At 37.9% G+C, this 14,631-nt stretch overlaps 1 protein-coding gene across 4 annotated transcripts in view; it reads left to right on the top strand.

Moving 5' to 3' along the window:
• Nucleotides 1-14,631, top strand: part of LOC134655495 (uncharacterized) — a 42,763-nt gene that overhangs the window by 6,650 nt on the left and 21,482 nt on the right. For 3 of the 4 annotated variants that reach the window (XM_063510961.1, XM_063510957.1, XM_063510960.1), the window contains exons 2-9: nt 8,851-8,964; nt 9,946-10,031; nt 10,149-10,407; nt 10,541-10,822; nt 10,908-11,040; nt 11,122-11,264; nt 11,691-11,895; nt 12,257-12,369. In XM_063510961.1, coding sequence (XP_063367031.1) covers nt 8,898-8,964; nt 9,946-10,031; nt 10,149-10,407; nt 10,541-10,822; nt 10,908-11,040; nt 11,122-11,264; nt 11,691-11,895; nt 12,257-12,369 — 1,288 coding nt within the window. In that variant the 5' untranslated portion in view covers nt 8,851-8,897. The remainder of the gene's footprint in view (nt 1-8,850; nt 8,965-9,945; nt 10,032-10,148; nt 10,408-10,540; nt 10,823-10,907; nt 11,041-11,121; nt 11,265-11,690; nt 11,896-12,256; nt 12,370-14,631) is intronic. The other variant, XM_063510958.1, reaches the window with a different exon arrangement.

Genomic DNA, 14,631 nt, shown 5'->3' with positions numbered 1-14,631 from the left:
TTCTGTACGGTAGTACTATTAGTTATTCTGTGGCATAGGAATCAAGCCCATCTGAATTATTACGATGGCAACTGCCAATTTTTCACTCTTAGTTGGATGCAGCCAAGAGGGAGAAGCTGGTACTGGGGTGCCGCCCTGCCCACTGATGAGAACAGTATTCAATGTCTGGGCAAACCCGTGCCTTATAAAGCTGTAGGAAGTGGGGTTTGTTACTCCATATCTCCGTCATTACTGGACCGATTTTGAAAATTATTTTTTTGATTGTATGTATATGCATACAGATTGGTCCCGTTTTTGTCAAAACCCAGTTCTGATGATGGGATCCATGAGGAATCGAGGGAACTCCTCAAATCTTAAAGGCACACATATAGTGATTTTTGTATTTTTATCAACAAATCAAGCATATACATTCAAAAAAGTGACATTTGATGAAGTGGAACTGCTGATGATGATCAGAACGGAACTCTTCAACGATGCATAGCACACGTCTGACGATTTGTCCTCTTCGTTATGTTTGTTAAGCAAGTTAAGTTTTTAAGCTACATTTTTGTCAAGCTCGAGTGCTGATGATGGGATCCATGAGGAATCGAGGGAACTCCTCAAATCTTAAAGGCATGCGTATAGAGATTTTTGTATTTTCATCAACAAATCAAGCATATACATAAAAAAAGTGACATTTGATGAAGTGGAACTGCTGATGATGATCAGAACAGAACTCTTCAACGACGCATAGTTCATGTTTGGCGATTTGTCCTCTTCGTTATGTTTGTTAAGCAAGTTAAGTTTTTAAGCCACAATTTTGTCAAGCTCGAGTTCTGATGATGGGATATCCACGAGGAATCGAGGGAACTCCTCCAATCTTAAAGGCATGCGTATAGAGATTTTTGTATTTTCATCAGAAAATCGATCATTTTCATTAAAAACTGTCGCATTTGATGAAGTGGAACTGCTGATGATGATCATAACGGAACTCTTCAACGACGCATAGCTCGCATTTGGCGATTTGTCCTTTTCGTTATGTTTGTTAAGCAAGTTAGGTTTTTAGGCACATTTATGTCAATCTCAAGTCCTGAACATGGTATCCATGAGGAATCGAGGGAACTTCTCAAATCTTAAAGGCATCCGTATAGAATTTTATATATTTTCATCAGAAAATCAAGCATTTACATTAAACACTGTGGCATTTGATGAAGTGGAACTGCTGATGATGATCAGAACAGAACTCCTCAACGACGCATAGTACACGTTTTGTGATTTTCAATTTCGATTTTGACTTGTATTGGGCCCCGGACTCCGGACTCGGACCCGTACTCGGACTCGGACCCAGACCCGGACCTTGACCCGGAAAACCACTATGATACCTAAACTAAATCAACCACTATGATTACCATAAAATGTATACATATTACCAAATAAAGTATAAGCACCGTTAAGTGGGTTAGGCTAGTAGTTAGAGAAGTCAGTTTTTTTCTATTAAAGATTATTTAAATAAATGGTTTTGTAGTCATTTTAGTACATATTAAACTCCACAACCTACATACATATAAAGTCCATGTCATTGCTTCGAATGGGTGCGCCTTCAGGATGTCGCAAGGGCCGCGTCGGGATGCTGCCTTTCCCACGGCCAACCTAGCCCCTCCTACATTTCTACAATAGTCCAAACAGTTTTCACACCGTCCCGCGTGAATGGACATGAAAGGTGATGGAACAGTTTCAACAGTTACTCGGGATTTCTGACATCCGCATTGCTCTTTAATTGATCAATGATGGGAGTGACCCATATATTGTAATTCGTTTTCTCATGAGTAGGTATGTGCCACAATAAAATTGAGCAAAAGAGCGATGCATGTGTATGTTATCTACTCGTATACTATCTATTGAACATCTGAAACCATAGGTACTTCCGTACTTCTCATTCATTCATATTCTAAAGACTGGTACATTGTATGGATCTCCTGTTTGAGAGCGTTGAACATTGTTTCGCATGCTTAAAAAAATCTTAAGTAATCTTTCTTATGGAAGGCATCATGTGGCCTCAACTTCTGCAGAAGTTTGCAACGGTTAATGTGGGTACCTATTTCCGGCTTTTCCGACATACTCATTTCAATACCTTTCAAGTTTCTCTCCTATAGTTCATTTTTTTTAGCATTAGAAAGAACTTGAAAGAAGGTAAGCGATTTTGACATGTCTTTTAATTGAAAAACTCTTTCAAAATCAATAACTATTACTTATGAAAGCAGAAGACTATAAAAGATCGTATTAGAATCATAATTGTTACATATTTACCGTAACTTATTTTTAAAATGTGTTTTTCAATTAAAAGACACATCAAGATTGTTTACCTTATTTCTAATGCTAAAAAAAACGAACTATAGTCGATGCTGTATGCGGTTGTGCTCCAGTGTGTTTCTCTCATGTGCATTATTTAATAATGGGATAGTGTCTTTGCGTTTGTCATTTTGCTATTTATCTTGCGATTATATGGCAATGTCACTATGCTAGCCTTACAGATCGTATATTTATCATTACAGAAACATCATCCACAGCAACTATATATACCTACCTACCTACATTGTCTTGAGTGTCTTGACCAAAAGATTTGTAGCACTAGGTACGTTACTTAATCAAATAACGCAATTGTACCTTGCTTTTTTTCAAGGGTTGTCGAATTAAGGCTCTGGTTGTTCAAATTAATTTTGAAATTGAAATTGTAAGTTGGTGCAGAGAATCGAGTTCTAATTGTCTAACCATAATTTGGATATATGTATGAGAGCAGTTATTAGATAGGTACAATGGACACTTCAACGATTTATTAAAAGTCACAATTCGCACTGCAAGCAAACCGTGCGAACACATAGGTCAGACAGCGATTTCACGATACAGATAACTGTATAAAATTTGGACGCGACGTCATATCGTGGAAAGGCTGCGCGAGGACATCGCTCGTGCACAATAACCCGGATGCCTACATCCGGTTTCCATCGGCACATTTTGGTGAGCGCCAAAATTTTCATAGTTCTGGGCCTCATCGCTTTGTCATTCAAATTTCAATATTTCGTCCAGCGTCCAGGCAAATTGTTTGCAAAGTACGCATTACTAAAAAGCATACATTTGCTGAACGTAGGTAGTGTCGATTACTATTTTCTGTTTTTAAAACTAGTAAAATGATCGGACCATCGAACATACTCATAATATTGTATACTAAAGTCAATAATCCAAAACAAGACACACAGTCAGTCGCAATGAAAACTAATATGAAAGCCATATGATATCTATATTTAGGGACTACATTTATTTTTTGTATTATATTCGTGACCAGATGCCACTTTAGGCTTAAATTAAAATTATCGCTGTAGAGTAAAAATTTATTATTGAATAACATAATAACCTACTTAGTGAATAACCAATAATCATAAATAAATAGTGGAAGTTGATAATTATCTATACAATCTGGAATTAAAGTTTCATAATAAACAAAGGTACTTTTGAGCTCTCCTAAAGCACTATAGAAAAGCCGGTCGGCCTCTCTACAAATAGTACCCGGCGACCGTGTAGATGTATAAAAACTATAATAAGCGCTTAAGGTTATGAATATGATCGATGTAATGCAACATGCACATAATACACGTCAGAAAAGATAAACCGCGTGATGTCACAAAGCGCACGCATGCAAACATGCATGCATGCACTGAATGACTGCCTCTTTATTGGCGTTATCAGTTTTCTTTGTAAGTTATAATATATCATACTATCGGTCTATCTTCTATTTTGACGCACAGTCAGCAAAACTATTAGCTTAATAATATGTACATATTAAAAATATTGATTTTATAAACATGATAATAAAATACGTAATTAAAAATGTAAATTTGATACAAAATGAAGAATAAAAATTTGTAGAAAATTAGTTTTTTAAATGATAAATACGTCAATAGTAGAAATTTTATACAGAAATATCTGTAGATAAGTAAGATACGTTTCTCTATGTTCTTAAATATTTATCTGTAATTCAGTGAGAAGCGTGAACAATAGCCAATTTTGCATTGAAACATAAAATGTAACTATTTGCAACTTTTCCAGCCCAATTTCACGCGTCTGCGCAAAGTAACGGTATCGATGACCATGTTGGATCCATTACAAATAATGTCCAGCGATCAATAGCAGTACAGTTATTGTGCCCTTAGTACAGGCATTTTCTATTTTATCAACTAAATGGATGCTTTGTACTCAGGTGGCACGTACGCCGCACGCGCATACCGGCGTAATATGAGGAGAGTTTGAATAAAAATATGTATTATTAAATCCTTTTTTTATGACGAAATATTTTTATACTGGGATGTTTATTTTAAAACAATTAATTGAAGATATTAAGTCGTATCGAAGAATATAGAAAATAAACCATTGAAATATAATAAACATCAGCCATGATTCCGGCGATATCATACAGAGAGTGATATCATTATCATTTAAGTGTTGCCATGGATATAATTATTTTAAATATAGATAAGAAAGGGACCTCACAAATATTTAAAATATGATAATATTGATTAAGTATGTGACGATATCCCTTCTAAGCGCCCTATGTCCGTGATGACGGATATCAGGGTACCATTTGATAATGGTACCCTGATACATTAATACATGCGTTGCATGCGTTGCATGTGTGCGTTGATACATTAATATCATCATCATCATGTAATGATTATACTGAATAAAAAAACAAGAGCTTTGTATATAAATTAATATCTGTATCTTTAGCTATTTGAGATCTCAATAGCACAGGTAGAACGTGATATAGATCACTAACATATTTAGTGCAAGCGCGAGTTACGCACTACAAAGCGTAGCCGATAAAACAGGAAAAACGTGGGAAAAACCGTATGTAGCGAATAAATCTACGAACTGAGAACGGGAACTAGCGGGTCGCTGGCAATAAATGTGTTAACTAGATATTGCAACTGCTAAACCTTGTTAGTGTTACTATGCGCCTACGATGGAATCCGTAGCATTTTCCCTATACCTAACTATGCATTGTCGGTTGTAGCAACAATTCATAGTAGGTATAGGGTAGGTGCTGTTTTCTTATTATGCTGATAATTATTTGTAGGTCAGTTTAATCATGTAGTGAATGATGAAACTATTATTACAGTACATATGGGGCTACTTTTCCGCACTAGTGCGTAAAATAGCACTTTTCGTGCGTAGGTATATCGAAACTTTAAAGTGCCATATGTACTGTAAAACGTTGTTCGGTACACGTGCGAATAGGTAAATTCGCAACTCGTGTCGATTTAAAACTCTTCCTTCGATCGTGTTTTAATTTATCGCCACTCGTTTTGAATTTCCTCTTTTTCGCACTTGTATCGAAAATAACTATTTTGAAATACTATCTATATTAAGTACCTAAAATGCTCTTTTCCGCTGTATTCTGTTCTATTATTTACTATGTATTTAATATTGATGGCCTTCTAAAAGTAGGTAAACAGACGGTAAACTACTTCATATTTTTTCCCATGGTCAATTATAAAGTCGTTTACCTACACAAACACGTTTATCTAAACATGGTCATATCAATAATATTTTATACTGTTTTAACTAAGTTGTTTATGTATAACAAACTATCGAAATACACTATACCTATTTACGATGCATAAGATGGTTTAAATTCGACATGAAATAATGTTCCTGTACTGTGACCTCAGCGTGCAAAGTTTGCGACTCATCCGTCCTTATCATGGCATTATTAATTAACATTATCATCTAAGTTAAATTATTCGCTGAAAGACATCTATAACTAGGTACTTAACTTGGCTATGGCCTACCGTAATGGTCGCTTCTGAGTCGCTCAGGTTTGGGATGGCAGGCGACACAGACAGGACTGTTAACAGCGTAAAAGCTTTATTCCGTATTTGTTTGAACCCAGTAAACTGATAAAACAAATGCGCATCTAGGCACAGTAAGAGAACCAACAGATATAATATTTTTGTTCAACCTTGCTCTCAATTGTCCACCATATTCATATTCACCCGACGCAGCGAACCGGAGAACGTTTTGCAAAAACCGTATTCATGTCCATAAAACTATGATTAACATGACTCATGAACTGATTTGACCGTAATTGCCCACACGACCCTATGTTCATAGCTTACCGAGCTCGGGCGGTCGTTAGCCTGAGGACGCTGAGTTTGAACAGAGTAAGTAATTGTGATAATTATCAGCAAACTCGGCTCACTAATACTAGAGTCTGTGCGGAAAGAGAGGACTCGTGGAATGTATTGGGCCCCATATATTTCACGACTCTTCTCTTTCCGCACAGACTCTACCTATCAATATTGCAATTCATGAAATTCACCCAAGTAAAGGGTGTCCGCAATCTCACAAAACGGCACGAATTCGCGGGAGTGGCAAAAAGATGAACTGTCGGTAGCTACAGTCAGCGGGAGAGATAAATTAAGTACCTTTTCTCTGCACTATCCATGTTGGAAAGTGATAATCTGAACTCTGCATGCAATCGTACAGCCTCAGAGAACTCGTGTTCATCATGGTATTATGTAATGTTTACGAATGAGTGATACGAGTATCTATTCCTTATCGTAGATGAGTAGGGAAACAACATCTGTGCTTTATATATACCTACTCGTAAATATGATAATATTGATAATCATTGGTCACTGGTTAGTTACGTGCCAAGATTAGTTATTTTTAAAATTACGTACCTAATATTGATATCCTGTTTAACCTACTGCATGATTGATAAATGATAATATTTATTGACATGATATGAGGTTGGTGTGGCGTGGCGCGTGACATTAAAATAGGTATTCTGTTTAGTAAAATACCCCCTGAATTTTAAAATGGTCCCATTATTGAAAAATCCGTTTAGTCTATTTAACTCAATTTCGCATAGTAGCTATGCAATATCAAGTTAAGGTTACGTTCGCGCCTTAAAGTGGCCTTCTTTGAATTTAATGTAGGTAAATGTAAGAGCGCTGGGCCCGTAACCTTATGATTTGAGGGCGTACAAGGAAACTATAAAGGACGATTTAATGAAGATTTATTATGGCAAAAGAATTGATACAATGTTCTTATTACGCAACCTGAAGGAAGTGTAGCAAAAATGATACCTACGGAAATAAAAGCTTTTCATAGATATTAAGCAGATATCCAAACTTTGATTCCATGTGCTTTGTTTGCGTTTACAGAGCACATTTGTTAGGGAGAAAGTGGCATTAAGGATCCAGAATAAATTTAAAAGTGGCTAAATTATCAAGACCTCATCCATAGCTACGAGGGGCGTTCAATATATAATGAGAATGAGATGCAAACTCTTTAAATATTAGGAAAGTAAATACTGGCCGGTAAAGCTAATCTACCTAGCTGATTGCCATGAAAAAAAAAACTAACTGTTTTTTGTTTTAAAAGAAAATACGGCGATATCTTTGCGATACTATTGAGTACGTTAGCGAAAATGGAGAAAATTGAACTGCGCGCCGTTATCAAATACTTGTGTTTGAAAAATTTTTCTACGGACCAAGTCAATTTAGATTTACGGGACACTTTAAGGTCTAATGCTCCTCCGTATTCGACAGTCGCACGTTGGTGCGCCGAATTTAGACGTGGAAGAACATCGACCATGGATGACCCCGCTCCGGACGCCCTACTACAGCAGTAACTGAAGAAATAGTGAAAAAAGTCGAAAACTTAGTTTTGGCGGATCGTCGTGTCACGGTTCGTTTTATTGCTGAAAATGTAAAAATTTCAACGGGGAGCGTGCATAATATTTTACATGAACGCTTGGGTATGAAAAAGGTATCAGCGCGTTGGGTACCCAGAATGCTTGCTGACACTCAAAAACAAACTAGAGTCGAGATTTGTCAAGAAGCTTTGGACCTGATACAGCAAGACCGGGAACTTTTTTTGGCGCGATTTATAACAATGGACGAAACATGGCTCCATCATTACGACCCTGAAACGAAACTGCAGTCTATGACATGGAAAAGGCCATCATCTCCAACTCCGAAGAAATTCAAGGTGGGCCCATCTGCCGGTAAGGTCATGGGCTCTGTTTTTTGGGATGGTAAAGTGATTTCTACCTATTTCCGAGATTGAAGGAATACCTAAGAGGCAAGAAATTTGAAGACGACGACGCGGTAGCCGCTGCAGTACAAGATTTTTTAAGTACTCAAGATGAAACCTTTTTTAGAAATGGAATTTTAAGTTTGGAAAAAATATATACTAAGTGTATTATGCTAAAAGGTGACTATGTCGAAAAATAAAATAACATTTAATAAAAGTTGTATATAACATACTCATTCTCACTTTTTATTGAACGCCCCTCGTAGCAAATCTTTCCAACATAACATGCAGAGCGCTGGAGTATCGATACTAATATCGATCCAGAGGCCGTGAGTTCAAAAGTTCAAAACTCACCCAAGACAGTAATTTTTCCACTTTTAAATTTATTCTAAGCTTAACCTTTTGGACGCCAATGACCGATATATCCGCACCGTAGGTTCAACGCCAAAGACCGATTAATCGGTCACAGACCACAGAGCAACATAGTCCTACGTGCATATGCATAAAGTTCAATTTCAGTTTTGACACTTCGGTGACGTGGCGTCAGCGTGACAGCTTTTGTGTTTGACATGGCGTCGAAAAGGTTAATAGCATCGTTCGCAGACGTTTCTGCTTGTTAAAAATTTAACTGAGATACTTGGATGGTTAATAGTGGCTCTTTGTAGCTCTTTCAAAACTTGTCTCCATCATGCTAATTTCCCCCTACATAGCTATGATCCATCTTGTAGTTGTTATGTCTATTGTGAATGTTGAAACGCACCGATTTCGTTTCAGGTGGCCATATGAGCGGTCGGTGACGAGGGTCGGCCAGCCGCAGGAAGATGAAGCCGCGAGGGGCGAGCGTCATGCACGCCTTCACCGCGCTCACCATGCTCACCATGGCTAACGGTATACATTACTCATTTACATGCATAATGTCCTGTCAATTTATCACATTGAGTGGGACCGAAAAAAACACATCTCTTTTTAGTTATGTTTTGACAAATGAAAAGAATATGTAGATAGATATTTAAGTTCTTAGATAAAGTAAAGGTCATTTAATCTGCTAAGATTTTTTTTCAAAGACATTCACCTCATAAAATTGAATTAGGTACTTAATTATGACATAGATAAATAAGTAAGTAAGCTTTATTTTTTTCACTTTAACAATTTTTATCAATTTAGATAAAAATAAATTGGAGTTGAAACTCTAGGTCCATGGGGTCCCAGCGCGCATAAGTTGTTCGCAGAAATCGCGAAGCGTCTGGTTGACGTAACTGGTGACCGAAGAGCTGGCGGCTACCTCGCACAACGTATCAGCATTGCGATACAGCGAGGAAATGTCGCCAGCATCCTTGGTACAATGCCTCAAGGGCCTATTTTAGATTTAAGCTAGTTTTTAATTTCTTTTAGTAATACACTGTATATATCTTGTTTGTAAATAAATGATTTTTCTCTTTGGGAAAAAAAAAAAATTGGAAAGATATTTAAGTACAAATATTTGTACGCGGGTCTCTGGAGGCTATGTATGGAGTGAGCACTCCAAGCTTACTTATTTATCTATGGGTTATGATTACATTTGTAGGCCTCTAACCCCTCTAACCTCTAATATCTATCTTCTGTATTTTCTTAATATCTACTCCTATGTAGGTAATAACAAAGATCAGGTAGGTTTGCCCCCTTGGCCATCATTGAACGGAGACACACCCTCTGAATTTGACGTCATATTGTCATATTCACACCTCTGTAATTGAAAGATCACAAAAACGTTCATAATATTTACAGCTGTGGGTGTATTGATTTATGAGGCCGGGACAACATAACGATTAGAGTGCATTGCAAAATTTAGTTTGCAAATATGTTACCTACGATATAATTATCACGTTTCAGCTCAAACAACATGTAACCAAGGAATGGGAAGAGTAATGTACGAACGCCTTCCTAATCAACAACTTCACGGATTCGACGATGATGTCGTTAGTATACATTTCCACTTAAAAATATTCCTATAGAATGCTCTAATACAATTACAATAAAACCTGATATGTAATGTAACGCTTGGATGCTAATGGAAACTATTGTTTCTCATGCAGGTACGTGAAACTGCCCCGCCTTTCCGTGTACTGGAAAAATGCCAAGACTTATGTTTACGGGATAGATCTGGAAACAGTTTAGTCAGGACATGCAATTCCATCGATTTCCAACCTGGAGCGCGTATTGCGGCCTTCAGTCCTGAGCCAGAGTATGAAGAGTCAACGTGCTATCTGACGAGAGAGCAAGCTGCTCCTGAAGGCATTGGCACTCTTATGATCGTACCCAACAGCGTTCATTTCAACGAAATTTGCCTAACATGTAAGACCTACCAAACATTACATATTGTAGACAACTCTCTGAGATTTAAGACAATAGAATTGTCGGAAGTGGGTCTCTTGAACTGACTGATTGTTTCTGAGAATTTTTTCTCATGTATAGTTTTTTCTTACAGCAAATCGTCCGGAACGAGAATGTCCCTCCCGCCGCTACGTCTTCGAGAGGCATGCGAGAAAACGGTTAAAACTTCCATCATCAGACCTCAAGGAGATCATGGTCGCCAACAGAACGGAGTGCGAAGACAAATGCTTAGGGGAGTTCAGCTTTGTGTGCCGTTCTGCGACTTATGACTCTGCTCTAAGGACCTGTTCTCTTAGTAGATTCACTAGAAGGACCCATCCCGAACTTTTGGAAGATGACCATAATGCCGATTACTTGGAAAATACTTGTCTTAATGGTACGTAGTTCTTTTGACATGAAGTTTTTTTTAATATTTTCAATTAGATTTTAAACTAATCTTTAAATATTATCTTTTATTCTAGCGGAAAGGAGATGTGACGGCCTCGCAGTATTCATCAAGGAAGAAAATAAACGTCTCGGAGGTCCTTTCGAAGCTGACGTTTTCTCCAATATGACCTTGGACGAATGCCAATCTATGTGCGTCCGTGCGGAAAAGTAAGTGTACTCTTTGTACCAGTTAAATACAATTATCCCCTATATGGTAGTCTGATTGTGTTTATTTATTGTCATTTTCAGATATTTCTGTAGATCGATCGAGCATGACGCAATGACTCGCCAATGTGTGCTTTCCGAAGAAGATTCCGTATCTCAAAAAGACGACGTGACTGTCAGCGCATCGCCCACCCATCACTTTTATGATCTTGTGTGTCTCGACAATCGTGAGTATCTTTTGTTTTGTTTTAAACGTTAGGCTAACACACAGACAAGACATCCTCCAGACTGAGCATAGTAGCGCTACCCCCTCTGCCACAAATATACGGTAGTTTTACTCCATTTTCGAGCCAAAGTGTCTTTGTGTGACGTCCATGTCTTTGAACGGACCAATCACGGCACGGGACTCGCTCACCTCGTCCCCCGCACCCCAGTATTTTTGGCAGCATCGGTTTCATAAAATAATTGCTCTAAACTCCGTCTAGAGGATTCCTAGTCTATGCGCTAACAATAAAATAACTCTTTTGTGTTCAAACTAAACCATATAATTGGTACTTATCCCAGAACTAAGGAACTGACTAAGCTAACAATTTATTTGAAGGCGACTGTGATGCATGAAGCCGAAATAAGGTTTTTCTTACAATTATGATCAGTTTCTCATCGGGTGACAGCTCGCGGCACGGAGTACCCGGACAACAGCGTGACGTCACACCTGTTCTCTCCGGGCCGGCGGCCGGACACCGCCTTTCAGCGCTACCGGAACAGCCGGATCACCGGAGAGTTCCATTCGGAGATTACTGGACGGTCCCTTAGCGAGTGCCTCGACGAATGCCTTAGACAAACCAGCTTCCAATGCAGGTAAAAAACTGTCAAAACGTTATCTTATAATAAATTCTCGTTAATTTTGTCATAATTGGCCCGAATAAACAGTCCCAGATACAATATTTAAGCTAATGTTCACTCACAAAGTACTTAATATCCTTGAATAATTTTACGGTTTAGACTCGCTTGTTTTAAGTCACTCGCGCGTTAAGTGAGTCTAAACCGTAAAATTATTCAAAGTCAGTATGTCTCACAACAGTTTAAATTCGATTACTTAATATCCATTAAAAAACATGCGATGTCAAACAAATTCGCTTCAAACGTCTCGATAACACATTCCAGTTCATCGTCCGATATTGGATGACACACAAAGTTATTTTTATACTGTTTATTACAGATCGGCGGTATACAGTGATCGCGCCAGGACATGTCGCCTCAGCCGTTATAACCAGAAGGATGGGATGAGGCTGCTTTACGATCCCGATTTTGATTACTACGAGAATCTAATGCGTAAGTACTTATAGGCTATTTTAAACGAGAGTAACGGAAGGGATCAATAACCACTTGACGGTTTCAATAGGGTACTCAATAGACGCAGTTTACGAGTGCTACTGTCCTCAAAGGTATAAGTGGTAAATTGCTCAGGCACGTGGTCTGCGACATTGAACCCATCTGAAATACAGTGTGTGTCTTTAATAACGACACTAATTTTAAGGGCTGAAAGTACAAGTCCTAATGAACTGAAATTGGCATATTTAATTAAAAAATAGAAAACAAAAAAATTTCATACTAATTAATTGGGCACGCAATGTATCAGTAATAAATTAATCCTAACAATTGACATGTGATTTCCTTGAAATTTCGCTCTTAGTGACATCCTGACACTTATGACAATTACCTACATCCTACATGGCGCTGACACTTTTGATTGACAAGACCGCCAAAAATCATGACAAGTGACCTTGTTCGTAAGAAAAGGACTTAACAGCTCTGCTATCGTGAAACACTACGAAGTTTCTCCTCTCTTTCTCACTCACAAAAGTTGCTCGAGGAGAAATTTCGTAAGTGTGTCTTGGTCAAAGTTAGATTAAAAATAAAAATAAATTTAAAAGTTTTTTTATTTAAAAAAGTAAAAATTAATGAAAACATTTAATTTACATGAAGTAAATTTGCATTTACAAAAAAAAACTCAATCTCTGCGATTCACTCGTCGAAGATAACGATGTTCGATGTGACGTCCTTGCATTTCGATGCAAGTGTTGCATCGGCGTATGAGAGACTGATGTACGCTTTCAAAATGAGTGTTCTGCTGAAGTTTTTGAAACGCGTCGGTTATTCTGTTCCGAAGATCTTCAACAGATATTTGTGGTTTTGAATACACTTCGTTTTTTATGGCCCCCCATAAAAAAAAATCTAACATCGTGAGGTCCGGTGAACGGGCCGGCCAACGTCGAGGCCCAAATCTACCGAGCCAGTGGTTTCCAAACATTAAGTTCAAATGATTACGCACGCGAACTGATGAATGTGCGGGAGCTCCGTCCATTTGCAGCCAAGTCAGTTCACGTTCTTCTTCCGGCAACAAGTTGAAATAATTAGTCAATGGACCTCTAAGCAATTCCAGGAATTTTTCACCATTGAGATTTCCGTCGATAAATACTGGACCGATTATACGGTCACCATGAATGGCTGCCCAGACGTTTACGGCCCATCGGTATTGATGACCGGTCTCTCTTAGTACATGAGGATTTACTCTTGCCCAATAGTGTGTATTTCTCTGATTCCACACGCCGTTCCGAGTAAATGTACTCTCATCAGTCCATATTACTTTTGAGGTAAATTGGGGGTCGGTATTGTATTCGTCCAATAGCCACCGACAAAATGTTAAACGTGGCACCAAATCTCTAGGCAATATTGCGTGTGTCTTCAAAAATTTGTAAGGATGTTGCAAGTTTTTTTTGAGAATCCTCTGAACTGTTTTGTGCTTCATTTGGAAATGTCGCCCGGCATTCCTTGTACTGTCTTCTGGATTTTCAGCAAAATGTTCCAGTATAATTTCTTCATTACAAACATGAAGACGGGGCCCATTTGCCAATGGTTGGATTCTCCCAGTAATGGGCATGTCTTCCCGAACACGCTGCAATGCACCCATTATGACTCTAGGGTTTTGCGGAATTCGACGATTTGGAAATTGTTCACGATACAATCTTAACGCTTGGTTAGCATCTTGCATAGCTTCGCCATACATTACAATCATTTCCGCTAATTCTTGCGAGGCGAAGGTCGAGGCATTTTGGCAAGAAAATTATGACATGACAATTTCATGAAAAAAGTCATTTAAACATTTTACGTCAACCTACCTGCATCCTGTCATACCAGCCAGTGCACTCAAAAGACTAATGTAAGTAGGTAACTTCTTCTTAACAAAGAAGGCGGAATAAGATAGGTAATCGCTTCGTTTAAGTACTGATTAATAACTTCACATTGATTGAGTTGAAGTGTCAAGATAACATCGAGTTTGTTGATCAACACAGATTTTCCTAATATTAATTAATTTAATAAAATAAACATGTTTGAACTAGGTAATGTGATTTCTAAGAAGTGACAATAAATGTATGTGCAGTGATTTTGAATAATTCAGTGAATAATGCGATTCATAAATGTGATTGCTAAGAAAAATAATTGTTGATGTAAATTTGTTGTGCTAGTGTGGTCAAAATCGCGTATGTTTTAAATTGCAGTGTTTTCTTAGTGGATAATTCAGTAAATAAGTTA

Source organism: Cydia amplana, chromosome 16 (genome assembly GCF_948474715.1).
Source record: "Cydia amplana chromosome 16, ilCydAmpl1.1, whole genome shotgun sequence".
NCBI lineage: Eukaryota > Metazoa > Arthropoda > Insecta > Lepidoptera > Tortricidae > Cydia > Cydia amplana.
This window is presented reverse-complemented; position numbering and strand designations above follow the sequence as displayed.